The sequence below is a fragment of the Oryza sativa genome, chromosome 5 (genome assembly GCF_034140825.1).
Source record: "Oryza sativa Japonica Group chromosome 5, ASM3414082v1".
NCBI lineage: Eukaryota > Viridiplantae > Streptophyta > Magnoliopsida > Poales > Poaceae > Oryza > Oryza sativa.
In genome coordinates this window covers 23215150-23236940 of record NC_089039.1, presented here as the reverse complement: position 1 = coordinate 23236940, position 21791 = coordinate 23215150, and the positions used below count along the sequence as shown (strand labels likewise).

Genomic DNA, 21791 nt, shown 5'->3' with positions numbered 1-21791 from the left:
ATCTATTAATGGATCTGCCTATTGTTGAAAAACCGGTGCTGACTATCCTTATGAACTGTGACAATCAAACGGTAATTGTCAAAGTGAATAGTTCTAAGGATAATATGAAATCGTCTAGACATGTGAAAAGACGATTGAAGTCTGTCAGGAAATTGAGAAACTCCGGAGTTATAACGTTGGATTACATCCAAACAACTAGAAACCTAGCAGATCCCTTCACGAAGGGACTATCACGAAATGTGATAGATAATGTATCGAAGGAGATGGGTTTGAGACCCATGTGAGTTATACTATGGTGGTAACCCAGTCTATGTGATCGGAGATCCCGTGAATTAGAACCTGGGAAGAACAAACCATTAGTAAACTAGAGGAGAGTACCAATCTATACCTTCTCTAAGTGAAGATGCATGTACTCTCGTGAGCTGCAAGGCAGATTGGCTATGCCTTAATGAGTTCTGTTGGCTTTAATTAGCGAAGATGCTGTCCTGCAGAGCATTCTTGAAAGAACTCACCTTTGTAAGCTTGACTGTTGGTCGCAGTCTATGAAGATTTTGAGTGAATCTTCTAGGAAGCTTACTAAAGACCTAGGAGTATGACTTATACGCTCCACCCGAGGGGTAGTCTACAGACGGTCTAGTACCAGATAAGACTCTGAGTGAAACTTGCTTGCACAAGACTTGCAATTCAAGGCGTAGTCCATTGTTCAAGTTGTGAGTAAGTGTAGCTTGGAGTTCTAGGTGAATGTTCAACCTTAATCGGTCTCCATTGAACCACTGGTATATAAACAGTACATTGGAAAAGGCAAATCTCAGTGGGATTTTGAAATTTGGTAGGGGATTGTTGGAATTAATAGATGGGCTAAGGCCCATTCGAAGATTAATTCTTTGGAAAATCACAAAAGCCCACCTCATGGGATGGCATGCATGTGGAGTTTAGTACCACCTTGCTTATTCTAGGAGAGGGGGACCTCCTTAAAAGGGAGGATGCCCTCCTAGCCACTTGAAGCATGTGTGGTGAAGAGAAGAGGGGGAACACACGCGCGCGCTCGCTGGCCTGGCCGGGCCGGGCAGGCGGCGCGCGTGCACAACGTACGCGTCGAATGGTCCGCAAAATTGGCTCCTCACCCTTGCGCAGATGCAGCCTCCTTTTGCAGTTTTGTTTTGCTGCAGGAAAATTCGGATTTGTTTTGTTGTTGGAAACATTCCGAAAAATCTGGTGCGTGAAAACGGCGTGGAGTCCGGATAAGTTACGCGCGACTTATCCGGCTCGGTTACGCAGAGTGGAGATCGTGCGGGCGCCCTGATCAAGCGACCTATCTCTATATAAATCGTGCCGCCGCCTTCACGCAACACACGCGAAATCAATCTAGGGTTTGCCTCCTCCTCTGTGTTGCGCCGTCGCTCGTAGACTACTCCATCCCGCTCGCCAGCTTGCACAGGCGATCGGGAGAGCAGGTCTCCGGAACCTCTGCCTTCGACGTCCTGCACCGGGAGAAGGCATCAATAAGGTTTTTGGGAAGCGCTTCGCGCGACTGCTCCCTGTTCGTCCGCGACAGCTCGCCTTCCTCTACGCTCGCGTGCTGCGCGCCTTCGTCGACGCTCGCAATCGCGACTAGTTCCTGCCGAGCAACCGGTCTTTCCGCCACCTCGGTACGTGTTCGACATGTTGCGCATATTTGATCTGTTCATGTTTTACTGCTTAGTTTACATGTGTAGATCTAATGATGCGTTAATGCTAGTATACATCTGTAATGTCATGATTTATTTATGAAATATATTAAATCATTATATGCCTATATTCTCAACAACTCTGACAGTAAGTACTTTAAAATCATCCTTCACTAATGATCATCAAGTTCTATCACATGTAAAACTCTCATGTTCAATATCCCCTAGTGGCCTAGTTTCCCCTCGCACTTAACGCATTTCCTAGTTAGGACCGTTGACAACGTTAGGCCATCATCATAAAAATAGCTCATCGTAGAGCTGAATTTGCATGAATTTCAGTTTGATAGTTAGTCCGTAGATTGTACTCAACCACTATTAATTCATGCATTCCAAGTAACTGAAATCTAACAAATGCCTTGTTTAATTACATTCGCCTTTGCTAAATCTTAGTCACATATATATTTCCTATGGTAGTATTGTTTTATACTTTCCCCATATAGGGGTGCCGCTTCGTCGATGGGTGCTGCCGTCGAGCGATGAAGTACGTTGCACGCAATTGCTCTGGCATCTGGCTGTCTGGAAGCAAAATTATCGATGTAGACGTGTAGTATGTGGCCGGGATAGCAGAATTAACGAGTGGCGGTTCCTGGTTTCCTGGCATGGATCGCTTTACTGGTTCTTTGTTTCCATGGAATCCGCGAGAAGTAACCGTACAAAACAGACTAGTCGTCATTGTGTCTTCCTCGCTATCGCTGTTGTTAACATATATACACGTGAGGGAGCATGAGAACAAACTGAGCCTGATCGATTCTAGTTGCAGGATCATGGATGTTCTACTCAATAGAAGACAACTGCAGAAGAACATACAACGGTAACCTACACCGGTACACCACGTACAAGTATAGTACTTATATTTGTAGAGGCTTCCGCCATATGTTGGCTTTTGGTTTAGTAGGAATGATACGATTTTTGATAAAACATAATTAAAATCTTATTTGCAGGTACTTTTTAGGGCAACATATTGGCTTTAGGGTTAGACTCAACTGCAAAAGTATAATGATGATATCAAACTAATAAATGATGGATGTCGTAAACTTGACTCGATAATTATGCACATTTTCACCAACTTTGGATGGAGATTTTCAAATAGAATTCAGTAATCTTGTGTTGGTTTTTATTAGTTTGTGTTTAATTTATGTTATGTCAGTATGTGGTTAGTTTGTTCACAAGTAGACTTTGTAATAATTTGGTGTAACTCGTTGAGCAAAGGACGGAATGTTATTCTATTATCATTGAAAAAAAGAGACTATCCCGTATATGTATAACTAACAGTACAGTCAATCCATATCCCGATCCCGATGTATATTCGAGATAAAATTTAGGTAGATGCATACGAAAGTTACAAGTTCAATAAGTTGGCGGTCAGACATGAATTGGCATCCAATGGCCAATGGGATATACATGACATGCACCATTTGACGTTCAGTTTTTCTTCTGGGCATTTGCAAAATTTTCATTGTTTGTTTTTATATATTTTGCAAGAATGGCATTCGAATGACTCGAATGACAGTCCTAGTGGTATTTTTAGAATTTTCTAGTGTCAGCTTTATAATAACGATTCAAAATGATTGTAAATTTGTAACTATTCCCTTTTCTTTTCAAAAGTAGCAGTAGTACAAAACGATACTCCCTCCATTTTAGTTATAAAACGTCAAAGTCAAACTGCTTTAAGTTTGACCAAGTTTATAGAAAAAAGTAATAATATTTTTAACCCAAGACAAATTTATTGTAAAATATATTCAATTATTGATTTGATGAAACTAATTTAGTATTATAAATATTACTATATTTGTCTATAAACTTAGTTAAACTTGAAACAATTTGATTTTGACCAAAGTCAAAACGTCTTATAACCTAAAACGGAGGGAATAGTTTATTCCAGTCTCAATATTACGCTACCAATATGCTAGTTGTTAATAGAAAGGATTTTATTATATTTGTGGACTTGTGGTTATCAAAATACAATCATTTTTTTTGTACAATTTAAATAGTGCAACTAAATTTTGAATAAGACAAATAGTCAACTCAAAAGTCTAACAATGTTGCATGTTTAAAAATGGAGACAATAGTATTTGAGCAAAGATGTGCACTAGAAAGAAGACACTACCATGCAGAAAGAGTATGGAGTATGCACTATTAATATGTCCTAAAGAATTGTTGTGAATACCGATTGAAGACTTATACATCTTCATATATGCATGAATATTGACTTTTCAGGTTATTGCCACATGGCCACATCCGAGATCTCTACACTAGCTAAGAACTTGGGAGACGACTGGCTTGTATCATAATAAGGAAGTACATAACTGTATTATGGTCCTGTTTGATTCAGCTTAGGATTATTATAATCTAGCTTATTAGGAGTAAGCTGAAACAAACAAGTAGATTATTATAGCAGATTATTATAATCTATAAGCCAGATTATTATAATCTAATAAGCTGCTCTAGAGGAGCTTTTTTGAGATTATTGAGTGCTAAAGACCCACTACCCCTATATACTTGAGAAAAATTACCCACCTATGCCATCAACCGAACAGATAGCTGAAGGCATTATAGACTTTAGTCTTTCAAACCCAATAATCTATGCCTCCAATAATCCAGACAAACAAATAACTCACAGCTTATTCTATGTCAGCTTATTATAATCCAGCTTACAGTAATCTGGTTTAATAATCTAGATTATAATAATTATAAGCTGAAACAAACAGAGCCTATGGGTCGTTTTTGACTTATCGAGTGAAAAATCACATTTTTTTGCACTGGATTTGCATTTTTGGGGTACCAAATGAACGTGCAAAACTCCTTACAAAAATGGAGAAATATAATGGTCTTAGACCATTGCACAAGTGGTAATCACTTTATCTTTTTTTCCCTCTTGTTTCTAACTCATTGTTCTTATCTTCTATTATGTTTTATTTGGCATTATAGGTTTGCCTTTTTTTTTCTTGCTTTACCTGTGGATTGACTACTTCTCCTGAGGAATTTGTCATGCAACTTTGGTTTCTTTATAACCTATCAATTCTACTTCAAACCACAAATAAGACCGAATCATATATAGGTTAAATTTTTGGTTTATAGTGTGATGTATTTATAATAAGATTGGATAAATGATACAACAAAAATGTTACTTACGTTTAATCAAATAGTCATAGAGATAATGATAGGTATAGCCATATAAGTTTGAAGTTTGATTATACATCTCACGAAAAACTGAAAGTATAACATCATATATTTACAATGGCGAATTAACTTATCATAGTTTTACATCCAAAATATTTAGAGTAAATTTCATAAAACTACACATTTAACACCAAAGTTTTCACAAAACTACACATTTAAGATGAAGTGTCACAAAACTACATATTTAGTAACTAAATTATCACAAAACTACAGGTTTAGAATCTATTTAATCACAAAGTAATGATGTTTATAGCTCCACACATAACAATGGTGTTAGGGATTTAAACTCCAAAAGTTGTAGTTTTGTGATAAGTTCAATATTAAATATGCATTTTTATGATACTTAATCTAAAATCTGTAGTTTTGTGATAAATTTGGTGCTAAATATGTAGTTTTGTGATACAACTCCTTAAATCTATAGTTTCGTGATAATTTGGTCAAAATACCTGTAGTTCTGTGAAATTTACTCAAATATTTATTATATTGGTTTCAAAGAATTCTATAGCTTGTTTATAAGTCAATCTCCACAGTTTTAAAAATGGCGTTGATATACTTTTACAGGTCCCATCGGTTGCTCGAATAAGCCAAAGCCAAAGTCAAGATTTAAATTTTTAAACTTAATTTTGAAATCAATTTTAAGGTATTTTTAATGTATTTTTTAAAGCATTGAATTTTAAGTCATATAAAAGTTTTACATAAAAATTAGTATTTATTTTAATAAACCGTTTTGATATATTAGAAAATATGGGTGAGCTCTATGCATTACACCAAACGAGAAGTAAATTGCTGCGACATTAATTTCGCAGAGTTTCCCGGCAATGATGCCCTTTGGCCGCTTGCAGCCCAGCATTTGCATTGCACATGCCGGTTGCCAGAGTCATACAGAACATGCCAACAACCATTGACCCTGAGTACCTGACAGAGGGCCTCAAATCCTCAATCGCTCAATGCAAAAAAATCAACAATAGACCGGGTCAATTTACCCCCCAATTTGGATATGAACGATTGCTATTTTCTAGACTTCCCAACAGCAATTAAAAACATTGTTTTTCTTGGTTGAGCTTTGAAGCGTAAGGAATTGACGCCGCCTCTTCCCTGCAACGAACGGAACGGAACGTGTCCATCGCATCCAGTTCGGATTCTCACCATTCTCGCGTGCGCATCGACGCTACGCTAACGCGTCGCACCGCCAGCCACGCCGATTCATACGGCCACGTCACTTTCGCCCCCCTTCTCCGCATTCTGTTTTCTACTATTCGCTAGTATACTGCTACTAGTTCTTCTTCTTCTTCTTCTGTCTGATCCACCAGCAAGGTTAGGTTAGGCTTCTTCTTGAGCAAGCGATTCGGGGTAGTTGAGCTGGTTGCAACCCCGCTTTGTTGATTCGTTCTTTGGCGGCAAATTCGATATTCTGTTTCGCTCCCCCCTGGGTTTCTGCTTGGAATTTAGGGGGTCACGAGAGCAAACCACGCGGTCCCGTTCTTGAATTGCTGGAGAGGGGTGGGGAAGAAAGATCGGGGGAAGAGGGGACGCGAGCTCAGCGGGCTTTGGTGCTTAAGTTCTTTCGGGTTTGTGTTCTTGTGAAGTTCCTCTGGCATGGGGACGAGGAGGAGGAGGAATCCGGTGATATTCTTGTTCTTGTGGTTCGTCATGGCGTTTGAGCTGTGTGCATCTCTGAATCATGAAGGTGCCGGACCGTGATTTGGATAGTTTCTTTGGTTTATACTCTTTCTTGTCCATCTTTTTTTCTCGACTCTCGCTTTAAGGGTTTTGTTGCTGAATTGCAGGTGTCGCTCTTATGAGGTTTAAAGAGATGATTGATGCTGACCCATTTGATGCTCTGTTGGATTGGGATGAAGGGAACGCCAGCCCCTGTTCTTGGTTCGGTGTGGAGTGCTCGGATGATGGTCGAGTTGTGGCCCTGTAAGTTTTTCACTTATGTGCAGTAAAAGAGATAGGAGACCCAGAAAATAACCTTTCTATTCATTTGGAAGAAATGAACTGCCTTAACTAAGCTGCGATCTGGGAAAAAAAAACTATAATCTTAAATTTACTCGTTTAGATTGAATTAGATCTTGCCATTCCATTTTTGTTGCATAACGTCATTAGTAGCATTGCAGTAGTAGTGATAATTGACATTTTTTGGTGTATAGGGACCATCTGCATGGGACAATTTTTTTTCTCACACCCTGTTTAGGAGGGCTCTAGATTCATCTGTAGAGCATCGTCACTTTACTGTCTTTGTTTACATTTTTCACACAAGTTTGTGCGGGTGGGTGTGGGTATTCATTTAGTAGCAGTTAACAGTATTGTGCCTGCTGCAATTCTATGTTATCTATTATTGTGTGATGCAATGGCACCACAGAGAGTCTATGGTTTTTAATCTGGAATAAGACAGCGGTTTGTTCTTTTGTCATACTTAATATTCATAGTATATCCCTATGCTACTATTGATCATGTCTTTGCTTGCGTTTCCCCTTAGTTTGAGTGTGCAATTGTTGTAGGAACTTACCAAATCTTGGTCTAAAGGGTATGCTACCTCAGGAGATTGGAACACTTGCCCATATGCGTTCCATGTAAGCATATTCAGTACTTTCTTCTAAACACATTGACATTTTGCTTGCAAAGCGGTATTCCACATACTTACTGTTCTATTTTTAATTTATGTTTCAGCATTCTACACAATAACTCTTTCTATGGAATCATCCCCACAGAGATGAAATATTTACATGAGTTAAAGGTGTTGGATCTAGGATACAATACTTTCAGCGGACCATTTCCATCGGAGCTAAGAAATATTTTATCCCTGAAATTTCTGTACGTGAGAAGTTCAGTATGGCACTTTAATCTGAATTTAGTCCAACTGCATGATCTTAATATTAGTACCTTGTTTCAGCTTTCTCGAAGGCAACAAACTTTCTGGCAGTTTGCCAATTGAATATGAGCTCGCCTCGATGGACCAGACTTCTTTAAATAAGATATCTACAGAAAGGTACCTGTTTCTAATGATACTTGTTATTTGTGCAAATGTTTAAAATTTTGAGTCCAAGTTCTTCTAGCAAATAAAATAAAATTGGGAACTCTTTGATTCTGTCACTGTATTTATGGTGTCAACAATATCTTAGTTTCTTACTATCCTAGACCTTTATTTAATTGTAACATATATTCTAGGGTATCTGAAATTAGTGAAATTATATAAAACTGAAAAGTGTCAAAGCAAGCTAAACTGCTGTAAAAACTGATCCTCCACATGGTAACTCCTAAACCTATATCATTTCCTTGGTGTGGCAAATGAATGGAATGAAGACTGGTTTTTATTTTATTTTTTATGAAGGGGATAGCTTTATTAATATGCATTACTGTAGTTCAGTACTTTAATCTATCAACTATAGCATGGGGTACCATTACTTAGGTAATAATGTTAACTGTGTTTCTTTGGTTGATGGAAATCCTGATGACCTTATGATGATTCTTTTATTCTCTAACAGTCACTTAATCTTCTAGTAGGAACGAAGAGAATGCCACAAGAAGAAAACTTCTAGCAAGCAAACAAAAACGTTCCCAAAAGAACAGGATGCTTTTGTCTGGAACATCTGAATCACCACTGGAAAATGTTACAATGCCAAAGTCTCACCCTGATAATATAACAGTGCCACATCGTCCCGTAGCTCCTCGATCAAGTTCTCCACAGCCGCCACTCCCTTCCGAACCCATTCCCTCCCCTGCCCCTTCTATGCCCTCCCCTGCCCCTTCTGTATCCACCACTACAAACGGAACTTCAGGCCAAGAAAACAAGAGCAAGACAGCAATATATGCATCCATCGGAGGAGTGGCCTGCTTGGTGGTTGTGGCCATGTCAGCTGCACTCATCCTTTGTTACCGGCACAGGAAGACTAGTACTGTGGTACCTTTTTCTCCAACAGCAAGTGGGCAATTACATACTGCTACTTTGGGAGGTTGGTTGTTAATTTGATATGCTATTGAATTTATACCATTCTTGGTTTAATTATTATTCAGTTTACATATTGAGTTGTGTTTCAACGAGTTTGGCATGTTCCCGAGTTATGTTATATTTCATTCTTCTTTGGACGCATAAAGCAGCATTTAGAATCAACATCCAATTGTTGTTTTGCAGGAATAACTAAATTCAAACGCTCAGAGCTTGAAACAGCCTGTGAAGGTTTCAGCAACATAATTGACACACTACCTAGATTCACATTGTATAAAGGAACTCTCCCGTGTGGAGCAGAAATAGCTGCTGTGTCTACATTGGTGACTTACGCAAGTGGGTGGACAACTGTAGCTGAAGCACAATTCAAGGATAAGGTATATAATGGTTTTTTCTGTATTATTTCTTCCGCAGGGAAGATGTTTACTTACTAACATGGATATGCTATGGTGTTCTAGGTTGAAGTCTTATCAAAAGTGAGCCATAAGAATTTAATGAACCTTGTGGGTTACTGTGAAGATGAAGAACCATTCACTCGGATGATGGTGTTTGAGTATGTTTCAAATGGAACACTGTTTGAACACTTGCATGGTAAGAAAACTTCACATTTAGTTTGTTATTCTTCGCACCAAGATCAGTCACGCTATCAGCAGCTATTCATGATCACCATTAAAACATTGTTGTTGCAGTTAAAGAAGCAGACCAATTAGACTGGCAGTCATGCTTACGGATAGCGATGGGAGTGATGTACTGTCTGAACTACATGCAACAGCTGAACCCTCCTGTACTGCTGAGAGACCTAAGTACTTCTTGCATATACTTGACTGAAGACAATGCTGCAAAGGTTTCCGACATCAGTTTTTGGGGTGATAAAAAAGAAGACGAAAAATCTGAGGCTTCTGATGAGCACATCACAGTTTATAAGTTTGCTTTGCTTCTGCTTGAGACAATCTCTGGAAGGCGCCCATATTCTGATGATTATGGCCTCCTTATTCTTTGGGCACATAGATACCTCATTGGTGACAAACCCCTGATGGACATGGTTGACCCCACACTCAAATCAGTCCCTGAGGAGCAAGTCAGAGAACTCACAAAGCTGGTGAAATTATGCTTAAGTGAAGATCCCATGGAGAGGCCAACGGTGGCAGAGGTAACCGCATGGATGCAAGAGATCACTGGGATTTCTGAAGAAGAGGCGATTCCAAAAAATAGTCCGTTGTGGTGGGCTGAACTTGAGATCATCACATCATAAAAAGCCAGTTCATTGCGCAATATTATTGCTGCGGCAACGGTGTCCATTCTTGCCTAGATCACAGCAAATTGTACAGTCGTTTAGGACCCATTTTGGGCAGGCAATTCAGTTGTACAGATATGCCTGCACTGCTCACACCCATTCTTTCATTCTTTGGTTCATGAAACACACATAATCTCTGAAGTCCACTAAACAGTTGTGACGAAAGCGAGGAGTATAAATTTTCTACTAGTTTCTACACACAATTCCTGCACTGAACAGATTTGTTTGAACAGTTGAGTCTACTCAGAGATACCTGAAGTCTGATGGTTGATACTTGATACAATATCGAGTTCATTTGGTTTATTTATAGGAGTGAGACACTGAAGAACGAAGACGAAAACATTCGTATATTGGTAGTAATCATCAGCTTCAAATGTGCAATGTTGGCTCTCACGCAGATAAAAAAAAAAATCATCTTTTGTTACTCAGTGTGCTGCTCCCGCGCGCGTGACTGAGCCATGACTCGGACGGCGGCGACAACGGCGGGATCTCGCCGGACGTCGAGCGCCGCGGCGAGGCCGCCGCCGCCGGCTTGCCGGCCCTCCTCTCCCCTGTTACCCTCGGGCTGCCACGGCCGTCCGTCGCCGAACGAGCCAGCCTGCTCAGAGCCTTCCTCGCGTCGGCGCAGTATCGCTTGCTCGTGCCGAGGATCGCCGTGCCCCATCCTGGGCTCGACCACTCCCTGCCGCTGCCGCTCTTCTCGTCGGACCAGCGCGACGGGTCGCCGCCGCCGCCGCGTAGCTTGCTCTTGTCCTTCTCCTTCTCCTTCTCCTTCTCCAGGGCGTTGCCTAGCGTGACGCTGCGGCGTGGTGGGGAGGACGCGGTGGTGGACGCGTCGGCGGCGCGCGACGTACGGCTGCGCGCGAACCCGCAGAGCACCGGCTTGACGCTCCATGGGAGGAACAGCATGAACCCGCACGACCTCGGGGACATCTCGTCGCTCTGCGTCTCCTCGTCGATGTCCCTGCTCTGTCGCGGCGGCGGCGGCGGCTCACTCTCCTTGCGTTGGAGAGTGGAGACGTGGTGGCGCGGCGGGGGTTGCTTCGGTTGCTCGCGGCCGGAAGCGCGGCGCAGCGACTGCGCCCGGCGTCTTGCCGAGGCCGTCGCCTCCTCGTCTTGCTTGGAGCTGCGGGCGCCGCGGCGCGGAGTTTTCTTCGGGCGCTTGTCGGCGGAGGTGGTGGCGATGGCGTTGGCGGCCGGGAGGAAGCGGTCCATGATGAAGCTCGGCAACCGCAGCGACCCGGCGCCGTCGATGGAGCTCAGCCGGGAAGAGAACGCCGCGAACCGGTCGGACGCCGAGATCCTGTCGAGCGCGTCGGAGAACGTGTCGTCCGAGTCGTCGTCGTCGCTGCTCGTCGTCTCGGTGGCGTTCCCGAAGTATGCCCTCGCGTGCGCATGAGCCGGGGAGCCACCGCCGCCGCCGCCCCGCCCCGGCGGCGGCCTCGGTGGCAGCACCTCCCTCACCACCTTTCGGCCGCACGCGGCGTCCTTGGGCACGCCGGGGGAGCTCTCCCACGAGAACGGCACGTGCGTCCGCTGCGGCGACAACGGTGGCGACGACGGCGGCGCGCCGGGGGAGCCACCACCACCGCACCGCGCGGCGCTGCGCGGGGTCCCCGCCGCCGACGACGACCCGCAGCAGGACCGCCGCGGCGTCGGGAGCGGCGAATCGAGCAGCTGCGCCACCACGTGCCCGTCGCTCACCTTGCGCCGCCGCCGCTGCTGCCGCCTCGTGCCTCCCTCCTCCTCGTACCCGTACCCGCACCCGCCTACCCTCGCCGTCACGATCTCCATGCCTTCGCCGCCGCCGCCGCCGCGGCGCCCGGCTAGCTCGGCAGCAGGTGGTGGTGCCACACGTTCGTGGACCAGCTGCATGGGAGGCGTATAAAATGGCCGCGTGATGATGATGAGGCGGTTGGTGCGGGTCGGGGGGGCATTGGCGCGAGGGAAACGGCGAAGGGAGGACGCGCCCCAGTGGTTAGTTGGGCGTTGGTGTTTTTTTGCCCGTCGGCGGGAGGGGGGGCGCTCGAAATCTCGTGACGGTGTTTATAGGCCTCTTTGGAGGTTGCCGAAAGGCTTTGTTTTGGGGGTCTTTCGGCTAAAATGCCAGCGTTTCAAAGGTGGATACACTCCGCTGAACTGAACATTTCTACGTGTACCTTCGTTTAGTTTAATTGATGCCTTGATGGTTGGGAGTTTTGAGGTTCAAAGCTTTGGGTATTTTTGAGATAGACCAACATCCTCAAATTTGAACATTTTGCGTGGATTTTATCAACATCTGTTGACCATTTGTTCCTCAAATTATTCCTTCTTTCCTTACAAGAATTCTTGCTCGGACTAATTTGAGAAACAAATTATTCATTGTTGACACGGACTTTTTATTTGATTAGAATATTTAGTCCAAGCAACTGTAGTAGGACAAAGTTCTATGAGAAATCATATTTTTAGAAACACGGAGTATATAACCCGCAGCAATAATCTAGTGAATAAGCTGAAAAAAAACTGTCTGAAAATAGTTCCCAATATTTTTCAGTCTTCCGAAATTAAAGCCATACGGTACCTCTCATGGTACTCCTAATTAGTACGGGCTGGGTACTAGTTTTCAAAGTCAGATATGGTACCAAGCCGCTCTCACTGTTCTTGGCACCCGCAAATTTCATGGGTTGCACATGCCCTAATTATCATGGCTAATTCGGTAGTAAGTCAAGAGTGGCTGACAAATGACTATCCTTGATATTAAGCAGCCTGCCTGCCCTGCTCGAGACGAAGGGCAATTCATCGGTGCCAGTACTTTCCAAGTGTTTGATTCCCAGGACGGTGGTGTTAATTGCTATTGCTGGTACTAACAGAGGCATTTCTCGGAAGAACCATCCTGCAGAAGATTAGCAGCAGAATACACCATTAACCCTTATTTTTAAGGCTTCAGACTTTCAGCTTCTTTGAATGCTTGATCATGTTCTCGCCTGATCGAACTGGTTGCAGAGTACTGTGCGACCGTTGAATATTTTGATCATGTTCTCCCTTAAGTAAATTGTTTGAGAATCTGAATCTGATGCTGTGTCGGTGCTTCTCCCTGACATCAGTGTCTGCGGTTTTTTTTTTTTTTTTTTTGCTACGATGATTTTGTGATTTAGCAGTGGCCATAGTACAATGGTTTTTTAAGTGGGCTGCCTCTTGTGGGCCTCGTGTAGTAATTGGAAATGAGGCCCATGGGCCATTCTCTGTTTTTGGCTAGATGGGCATGAAATCTCGGTACAGCCTGTCCAGATTGCTAAGCACGAAACGCCTCCTCTCCTCTCAACTCCTCATTCCCCTTCTCCCCGAAACTCTCCCAAACCCCAAGTCCCCAACCATGGCGACCGCCGCCGACCAAAACCCTAACGACGCGGAGCACCGGGAGGCCGCGGCGGGAGCCAATGCGGCGGCGGAGGAGTACGAGGAGGAGGATGAGGAGGAGGAGGAGGTGGAGCTGGACGGGCCGGCAGCCGTGGCGGCGGAGCGGGAGAAGGTGCAGGCCGTGTTCAAGCGGCTGTCGTCGGACCCCGTGGGCATCCGCGTCCACGACGTGATCATCAAGGGCAACGCCAAGACGAAGGAGGAGCTCATCGAGGCGGAGGTCGCCGAGCTCCTCCGCGCCGCCCCCACCGTGCAGGACCTGCTGCGCAACGCCAGCATCGCCAGCGCGCGCCTGCGCCAGCTCGACGTGTTCGACTCCGTCAACATCACGCTCGACGCCGGCCCACCAGAGCTGCCCGGCACCACCAACGTCGTCGTCGAGGTCGTCGAGGCCGCCAACCCTATCACGGGGAGTGCGGGAGTATACTCCAAGCCTGAGGTGAGATCTCCAGTTGGTTCGATTGTTTGGTGACTGCATTTGATGGCGGAATTGCCCTTAGTTAAAAACTTGAGCATAAGTTGATTGATGTTATGAGGTCTGGGTTGGGATGTAGATTCGTATTTAGCTATTCCTATACATTTTTCGCGAACGCGCAAAAGGATTGCACGTCAATATATTAGAAGAAAAGAGTTATAGTTACACGACGCAATCAGCCAGACTGGCTTATGCAGAGGGAAGGGAATAAAAAGGAAAAAAGAAGCTGGAGCTTAAAAAACTACGGCGGCTAAATACAAACTCCAAGCAGCGGGAGTTTGTATTTAGCCGCCGTATACATATTTCAGGGATTGATCATCTTCCTTATCATCTAATTGGAAGGATAACTAGGTACAAACAAAAGCTTGTGATTTATTCATGTTGGCATTTCCCCAATGGTTTATGATGTTTATCATGAGTTTGGACTCGATACATAGCACTAACAGATATTTGAGCCTCCATAAGGGTATCTGTTTATTGAGCAAGTATGCTAGCAAAGCTACAGTACTAAATAGGTAAACTTCTCAGAGGCATGACTAGAAGAGACTATTTATGCACTCAGCCTCTAGTTGTCTAGATCAATTAATTAATGAAACCTGGCGTGCTGAACTGATTGGATCATCCCGATTGATTTATGATCTTGCCATTCAGATAAACACTTATCAGGGATTTGTATTTTCAAATACATGTTAGATTTGGATTTGCAAACTGTGCTCTTCACTGAAGAAAACACAATAAGTGTTCAAAGTGTTATATCAGCATACTAATGCTTGGGCAGCTATCTATATCATGCTATGGCCAATATTGAGCATGACTGCATGAGAATGAAATTCCATTTTGACTCCCCAATCAAATACACAAGCTGACAGTAATATTTGCAGCCTATGTGAGTTAATAAGTTTATCAGTTAATCTCTGTACGTACTGCCATACTGTAGTCCCCTGTTACAACATTAGCCTCTCCTACCCCCCTTTTGGTGTTTACTGGGCATATCACATACAACCTTTAACACATGAATATAGAAACTGTGAGCATTAAAGTAGGGCACTCGTTTCTGTATTTCGATCCAAATATGAGTTCACATGAAAATTTTCTTATTCACACCACTAGATGTTTGGACCTGGTAGGTCAAGAACCTTCTAAATTGGTGCACAAAAATATAGCTACTAGAAATTGTTTTGATCACTTGTGCCTTATTTATAACTTGCAACATATCAGCCATCAAATTTTTCTACTGCAATCAACACTAGTCAACTAAATCTCGATTTAACCGATAGAGATACGGGAGTATGTTCAGCTATTTTGTGGAGAAATTGTGTTGTAAACTGATATTTAGGCTTATTTAATTGGAGATCTTAAGTCATCACAACATTTTGGTCTATATTTGAGCGGCACAAATTTACCAACAACACTACAAAGATCATGTGAGTTTGAAAAATAAGGTATTAGCATTGATGCTTCACTGACTTGTGGCTCCTGGTCTCAGTGATGTTGTTTTCCAGTTTATTCATGTTACCTGGTAAATTTCCCCTAACCCAGATAGCCTAGTACATAAGACTAGTGCAAAGGAAATTTTATCTGATCAAGAGGGCAAATTTTCTGTCTAGTCTAGCTGTGAGTTCACTTTTTGGAGTTCAACATAGAAGTGTTGCAATTGAGTATTGATTAATTGATTTGTACAGTATATTTGCAAATATTGGTATGTTTTGCTTGTTTGTCCTGTATTCTTCTTGCATGCCTAGTTTTCCCAGTACCCAAAATGACTGCAATTGCAATATTGACCATAGATTCCACTGTGTTTCAATTGAAATAAAAAGGTAATAAGACACATTGTTTTCTGATTATCAAACAATCTTATTGCATTGTGTATTTTATAAAAGAACTTTTTTTCATCCGAGATGAAATCAACTTTCAAAGTGGTAAGTCATCCTGAACCAAATAGAGATAAAATTGCAGGTAATGATGCTTACTGGACTTCTTGTATAGACAGAATAGGAGCAGAAAAAATCATTATAGCATTTAATTACTGAATGATGTGTTCCAGTCAGCTCTCTATTTCTGCACCTGAAGTATGACTCTGTACACTACTTCTGTAGGCAAGATCTTGGTCACTTGAAGGCTCGGTTAAGTTGAAGAACCTGTTTGGCTATGGTGACATCTGGGATGCTTCAGGTGCATACAGTTGGGATCAGACATCTGAGGTTGGCATTGGAGTGTCCCTGCCAAGATTTAAATCAATATCAACACCCTTGATGGCTCGGGCGTCATTGTCGTCCCAAGATTGGCTGAAATTTTCTTCTTACAAGGAGCGCCTGCTTGGCCTTTCATTTGGTTTGATTTCAACCATGCAACATGATTTGTCTTATAATCTTACATGGCGTACCTTAACTGATCCATCACAAGTCTCATCGAAGTCCATAAGGAGGCAATTAGGGCACAATCTTCTCTCTGCGTTGAAATATACATACAAGATTGATCAAAGGAATTCACATCTCAGGCCAACAAAAGGATACGCGTTTCTCTCAACTTCTCAAGTTGGAGGTCTATGGGATAGCAAAGGGTTGAGATTTTTCCGCCAGGTTCTTTCCCAGCTCCCTGTCTGTTTTCATAATTTTGATTGGGTTACATTGATCCTTTTATTGCTTTTGTTTCCACAATCCATGTATGATGAAACTGCTGGAAAATACACTTTTCGTTTCGTCCCAAATATGACTTGCTCTTTTTTTTTACTTCAGGAGTTTGATGTTCGTGGTGCTGTACCTTTGGGATTCTATAATAGTGCTCTCAATGTTGGCCTTGGAGTGGGTGCCATTCTTCCACTGGGGAGAGGATTTATGAATCTATCTTCATCTGTGCCTGATAGATTTTACCTCGGAGGTCATTCTTCTCCAGTTTGCAGCTTGAGTGGACTGTCATCCTTGTTGGGTTTCAGAACAAGAGGGATTGGTCCAACAGAACCACGGAGGCTTGTCCCTAGTGAATCTGAGGATGGATCTGCTGCCTCACCAGGGCGGGATTACTTGGGTGGTGATCTTGCTGTCTCTGCCTTTGCTGACCTTTCGTTTGATTTGCCTCTGAAGATATTTAGAGATGCTGGAATACATGGTCATGCATTTCTAACTGCTGGGAACCTTGCGAAACTGTCGGAGGGTGAGTATAAGAAGTTCTCACTTTCTGAATTTGGGCGTACATTTAGGAGCTCTGCAGGTGTTGGCATTATTTTGCCTACTAAGCTTTTCCGAGTGGAGGTACCTTTCTACTTTATTTCCTGAGACTCTACACATCACGAATGCCAATTGACTGTATCAACACTGATATCTTTTGTCTTTTGTAATCCAGGTGAACTACTGTTACATTTTGAAGCAGGCTGAGCATGACTCTGGGAGAACGGGAATACAGTTCAGCTTTTCGTCACCCCTGTAGTGACCAGAAATACCTTTTAGCCAAAGTTAGCTTCTCCCGTAGAATGCTATTGCTGCCCCTTATATTCTTTCCTGCTTAATCAAACTTCCCAACAAACATATTTGCATTTCATTGACTTCACCTGTGCTATGACGCTCTTTTATCGGCACGAGGAGCCTAGAGTATCTAATACTGTTCGGCATTTTGCACTTCTGAGAAGTTTTCCCTTCTTTTTGCACCAAGTGATGTCAAGAACAACGTTTGTACAACTGGAATACAAATGCTGCAATTGGTGGAGGCAATAAAATTTTTGGGAAACTGTTTAGACCAAAGATGCTTTGGTTCGTGCACTCATATGTTGGTATGTTTGCCAGTCCTGCATGGTAATTATACCAGGGATTGTCTTCATCATTCATAGGGAACCGTTTCGATTCTGATGAAATGTCTGGTATGATGCTTGCTTGTACACTAGTCGAAATCTTTCTAACTACACATTTTCCACATGCCATAAACTACTGGAGTGGTACACTAGTTTCTGGACGCAGCGGAGTTGAGGGCGGCTCGACGCTGCCGGAGTTTCTGGACGGTGGCAAACAGCCATTGGTTGCACCCGGAGACTGCTATGAGCGGTCACGCGCTTACGAGTAACAGGGACACCGTGTAGGCGTTCTACCAAGGCTGGACGAGTGGATGGATTATGGATATCGACGTTATGCTGCAAAGTTCTACTCGAACTTGCCAAGAAAATTCTGATTACCCAGCAAAATCCAAAGCCATCTCCGCCAGCCGAACCCCAACGAAAACAGACACAAGACCGGTGCTACACCCAGAGGCCATCACTTCAGAGTACAACAATTCAGCAGAGGAAACCAAAGCTTTCCTGCCAGGAACATACGACACGCTAGTACTCTAACCGCAGTCAACAGCCTTTTACAGCTGAGACGGCACAGAGCAATATTGTGGGTAGTTCGGCACCGGCAAGACCGTCAGTAAAGTTTGGTGGCGCTGCCTGCCTGACGGCCTCCGGCCGGTGGCGCGGCGCCCCCCATGATCTCTTGTCGAAGCAACAGGTGAAGGCAAAAGCATGCAGCTCGCAACAGAAAGGCGACGGGTGACAGATCGCGGACGATCTGTCTGGGCAACAGGTGGGACGGTTGGTGGCCATTTCATGTCACGCTTCTCGCGATCATACTATGATTTCTGCACAGAAATGGACTGAAATAGGAGTTGATACATGTCCCATGACTAGATCACTAGACTTCAGGGGAGAAGAATGAGGGAGCCGGATGCGACTCAAACATCATACTCCTGATCAGATATACGGAAAGTGAGCACAAGCCACACAGGATCTATCAAAGTCCCAAAAGACTAACCTTTGAAAGAAGGTTCATTGTATGACTTGGACTCACCCAATGACAGACATTTTGCTCCCTTTCATGGGTACCTCGCCGACTATTTAACAGAGCAGAACGATCAACTTCACCAGGGTATCAGCCTTGAATATTATGTGCCCAAGAATAGCAAGTTACTGGTTTTGTCCAGCAGTAGTTTTTCAGTCTCAACTACTTGAAGAAAATGTCAATGACCGATGTTATATCATCTGTAATTCTGCAAACGTACCCAATTCTTGCTAATTCAGAGTTGTAAAGACTGATCGACCGTGCGTAACCATTTAAGGCAACAATGGAACATAACAAATGTGAAACATCAAAGAGTGGAAATAGTGTTATATCATGAACTCAACATTCATTGGATCAATTTAACTTTGTATTAGCTCAGTTTTATGTGTTCAATAAGATCAGAAGCTATCAACAAATGAGATTCAGGTGTCAATGTATTATTTGACCTCAAGATCATTTCCATCTAATACATTTGCATAGGCAATTTACAATCCAGTAAATTCACCTGATGACAATCCCTCACTTTCCTTAGTATACATGCCTCGTGGAAAAGCATATAAATTAAACAGGTCGGGACTCCGAAGGAATACATTTGCAATGAACTCAGCAGCACCTAATAAACAAGTAGAAGAGAGAATTTTATATCACAACCAGAAGATACGTCCCCGAAGAGAGAAAAGGGCTAACTGAGAACAGCAAACCAAGAAAATTAGACGAGCAGTTGCAGCCCGAGAGCCTCAGTTCAGCCGCCTTCTCTTGTTCCGGTGTAGTCCCACACCATCCACATCCAAAGAACCTAAGGCATCATTTCTTCCTCTCCTCCTCAGGGATCTCGAAGACCCTGCATTACTTGGTTCCCCTGTGCTTTCAGTAAAAGCAGCATCCTCCTGAATTACAGCCATGGTGCTTGAATTGGAAGCTTGATCTGCAGCTAGTGCAACGGCAACATGATTCCCATCAACTGGCAGCAGCTCGGTATTTGGTGGATTTGGTGGATTTGATGAAGTTGATGCTCCATAAGGGCTCGGCCTAACCATTCTTCTAAGGTCACTCACAGCGCTTGCCAATCTTTCCGTGCTTGCAAGGTCAACAAAGTGTTGCAATAAATCAATTCTTTCCGAGGAAAATGGACTTGAGCTACGCCTAGGCAGATCCGATGTGCTGTTTGCTGGCAGCCCACTCTCCGCAGCAGAAGAAGCAACAAATGTAGAGTTTTCGGCTTCCCTCTGCAACCTCCTTGCCCTCATTCTAGTAGTAATTCGACCTAAACGGCTAGCATGATGAGCATGATCAATCATTTCCTGGACAGTTGATTCAGGAGGCCCCTCAAACCTACTCACACTATTCATAATCTGCTGATCAAGTATGCGCCTCCAAGAAGACAATATCCCATGTGCCTCGCCAAGCCTTCTAGAAATCGGGCGCAAATGGTGGAATTTCTGCCGGAAGCTCTCGAGCCGATTGCCATGTGGCCTTGGTGGGATTGTAGGGCCTGATACATTTCCCTCCTCCGCAACCTTCTTTTCCGCGTCCGAAGTCGAATTCCCTCTCCCGTAAATTGGAGTGATGTTCCCTTCAGTGACCTCGCCTTTGCAGACAGGGCACTCCTTGTGAGTTGAGTGGACATGCAGCCATTGGTACAAACAAGGCCAGCAGAAGAGATGTCCACACGAAGTTACCACAGGCTCGGAAGCCATCTCGAAGCAGATGTTGCACTCAAACATCGCAACGCTCTTGCCACGTTCGGCTGGCTCCTCCTCTGAGGCACCCACGATAGCGCCATCGGCGACCACCTTGTTCTCTTCAACCGTATCTTGCATAGGCTCTTGCGGTGGCGGTTGTGCTGCAGCGTCGTTCTCCAGGGCAGGGGCCTCCGAGCCGAGAGGCGGAAGGTCCGACCTGAACCGTCTTGGACGGAGGCAGCGACTCTGGCGGCTATTCAGGCAGATCACGGGGGGACGGTAGCGGTCGACACGCTCCGGGCGGAAGGAAGAGGAGGCCGTCGACGACGATGGCCGGTCTACCCACCCAAGCAGCTCGCTGGGCCGCAGCAGAAGCGGCGGGTGGGAGAAGCCGAACTCAAGGTCGTCAGCGAGCTCAGGTATCGCCTCCGGGGGCGGCACGGGAGGCGGCACGTAGGGCGGGTGCGCCTCGGGAGCCGACGGGTCGTACGGCTCGGGCAGAGGTGTCGGGGGGCGCACAAGCTCGGCGGGGGGCGGTGAGTACGGCGGGTGGAGCGGCTCCGTCTCCAGCGGCGGCGCGTCGGCCGAGGCCGCCGAGGAGGAAGGCGAGGAGGAGAGCATCGGGGTGCCGAGCGCGAGGTCGGAGCCGAGATCGGGGCGGCGCAGGCGCGGGGCGCGGGGGAGGCCGAGGTAGAGGTTCAGATCCATCCTTCTGCTGCTCCGCGCGGCATCGTCCGCGGCCATCCGTCGCACTAACCACACCTCCTCCTCCTCCTCCTCCCCCTCCGCCTCAACACCCCCAGCTCCCTCCCTCCCACCTCACCACCATGCCCCACCGCGGCGCGCGCGGCGTGGGCGAGCGCTGCGCAGTACGGCCGGCGTCGGGAACCGCACGAGGCAGCGGCGGCGGAGGCGGGCCAGGCCCTCCTTCCCTCCCTCCCTCCTCCTCCTGCAGGCGCCGGGCCTCCTCCGAAACCGCGCCGGCGGGGGAGGCGGTCGCGGTGGGAGTCAGCGGCGGCGGCGGCGGCGAGGGAGGAGGTGGGGAATCAGGAAAGAGGGGGAAGGCGAAAGGGGGAAGAAGAAACAAAGAAAGAATAGGCAGAAAAATTCGGGAAGCGGTCGGGGAGAGAGAGAGAGAGAGAGAATGGAAACGGGAAGCACGCGGCGAGGTTTTGTCGCTGCGGTGCGGGAAGACAGCGCGCCACGTCAGCGCGCACGCCGGAAACGGTAAAAAGGCTGTCCCGATGAGGCGACGACTGACGACTCTACAAAATTTACCCGGTGGC

At 45.0% G+C, this 21791-nt stretch overlaps 4 protein-coding genes across 5 annotated transcripts; 2 read left to right on the top strand and 2 right to left on the bottom strand.

Annotated features, from left to right (window-relative positions):
- Positions 1-6144: 6144 nt before the first annotated feature.
- On the top strand, positions 6145-10433 carry LOC4339075 (protein MALE DISCOVERER 2). 2 transcript variants are annotated; one of them, XM_015785107.3, is made up of 9 exons: positions 6145-6594; positions 6695-6830; positions 7412-7483; positions 7581-7724; positions 7804-7899; positions 8415-8863; positions 9043-9233; positions 9315-9447; positions 9546-10433. In XM_015785107.3, exons 1-9 carry the CDS (start codon positions 6504-6506, stop codon positions 10106-10108), a joined length of 1875 nt encoding a protein of 624 aa, XP_015640593.1. In that variant the 5' UTR covers positions 6145-6503; the 3' UTR covers positions 10109-10433. The 2 variants fall into 2 exon arrangements, with proteins under 2 accessions (XP_015640593.1, XP_015640592.1); XM_015785106.3 differs by having other exon boundaries at positions 8412-8863.
- Positions 10434-10561: 128 nt separating this feature from the next.
- Positions 10562-12025, bottom strand: LOC4339074 (uncharacterized). Its single transcript, XM_066310927.1, has one exon. It carries the CDS (start codon positions 12023-12025, stop codon positions 10562-10564), a length of 1464 nt encoding a protein of 487 aa, XP_066167024.1.
- Positions 12026-13449: 1424 nt separating this feature from the next.
- On the top strand, positions 13450-17755 carry LOC4339073 (uncharacterized). The gene is made up of 4 exons (XM_015784175.3): positions 13450-13985; positions 16118-16600; positions 16757-17269; positions 17361-17755. Exons 1-4 carry the CDS (start codon positions 13503-13505, stop codon positions 17442-17444), a joined length of 1563 nt encoding a protein of 520 aa, XP_015639661.1. The 5' UTR covers positions 13450-13502; the 3' UTR covers positions 17445-17755.
- A 1474-nt stretch (positions 17756-19229) lies between these two features.
- Positions 19230-21651, bottom strand: LOC4339072 (uncharacterized). Its single transcript, XM_015784174.2, has one exon. The coding sequence runs from the start codon at positions 21247-21249 to the stop codon at positions 19561-19563; it is 1689 nt and encodes a 562-aa protein (XP_015639660.1). The 5' UTR covers positions 21250-21651; the 3' UTR covers positions 19230-19560.
- Between the last annotated feature and the right edge of the window lie 140 nt (positions 21652-21791).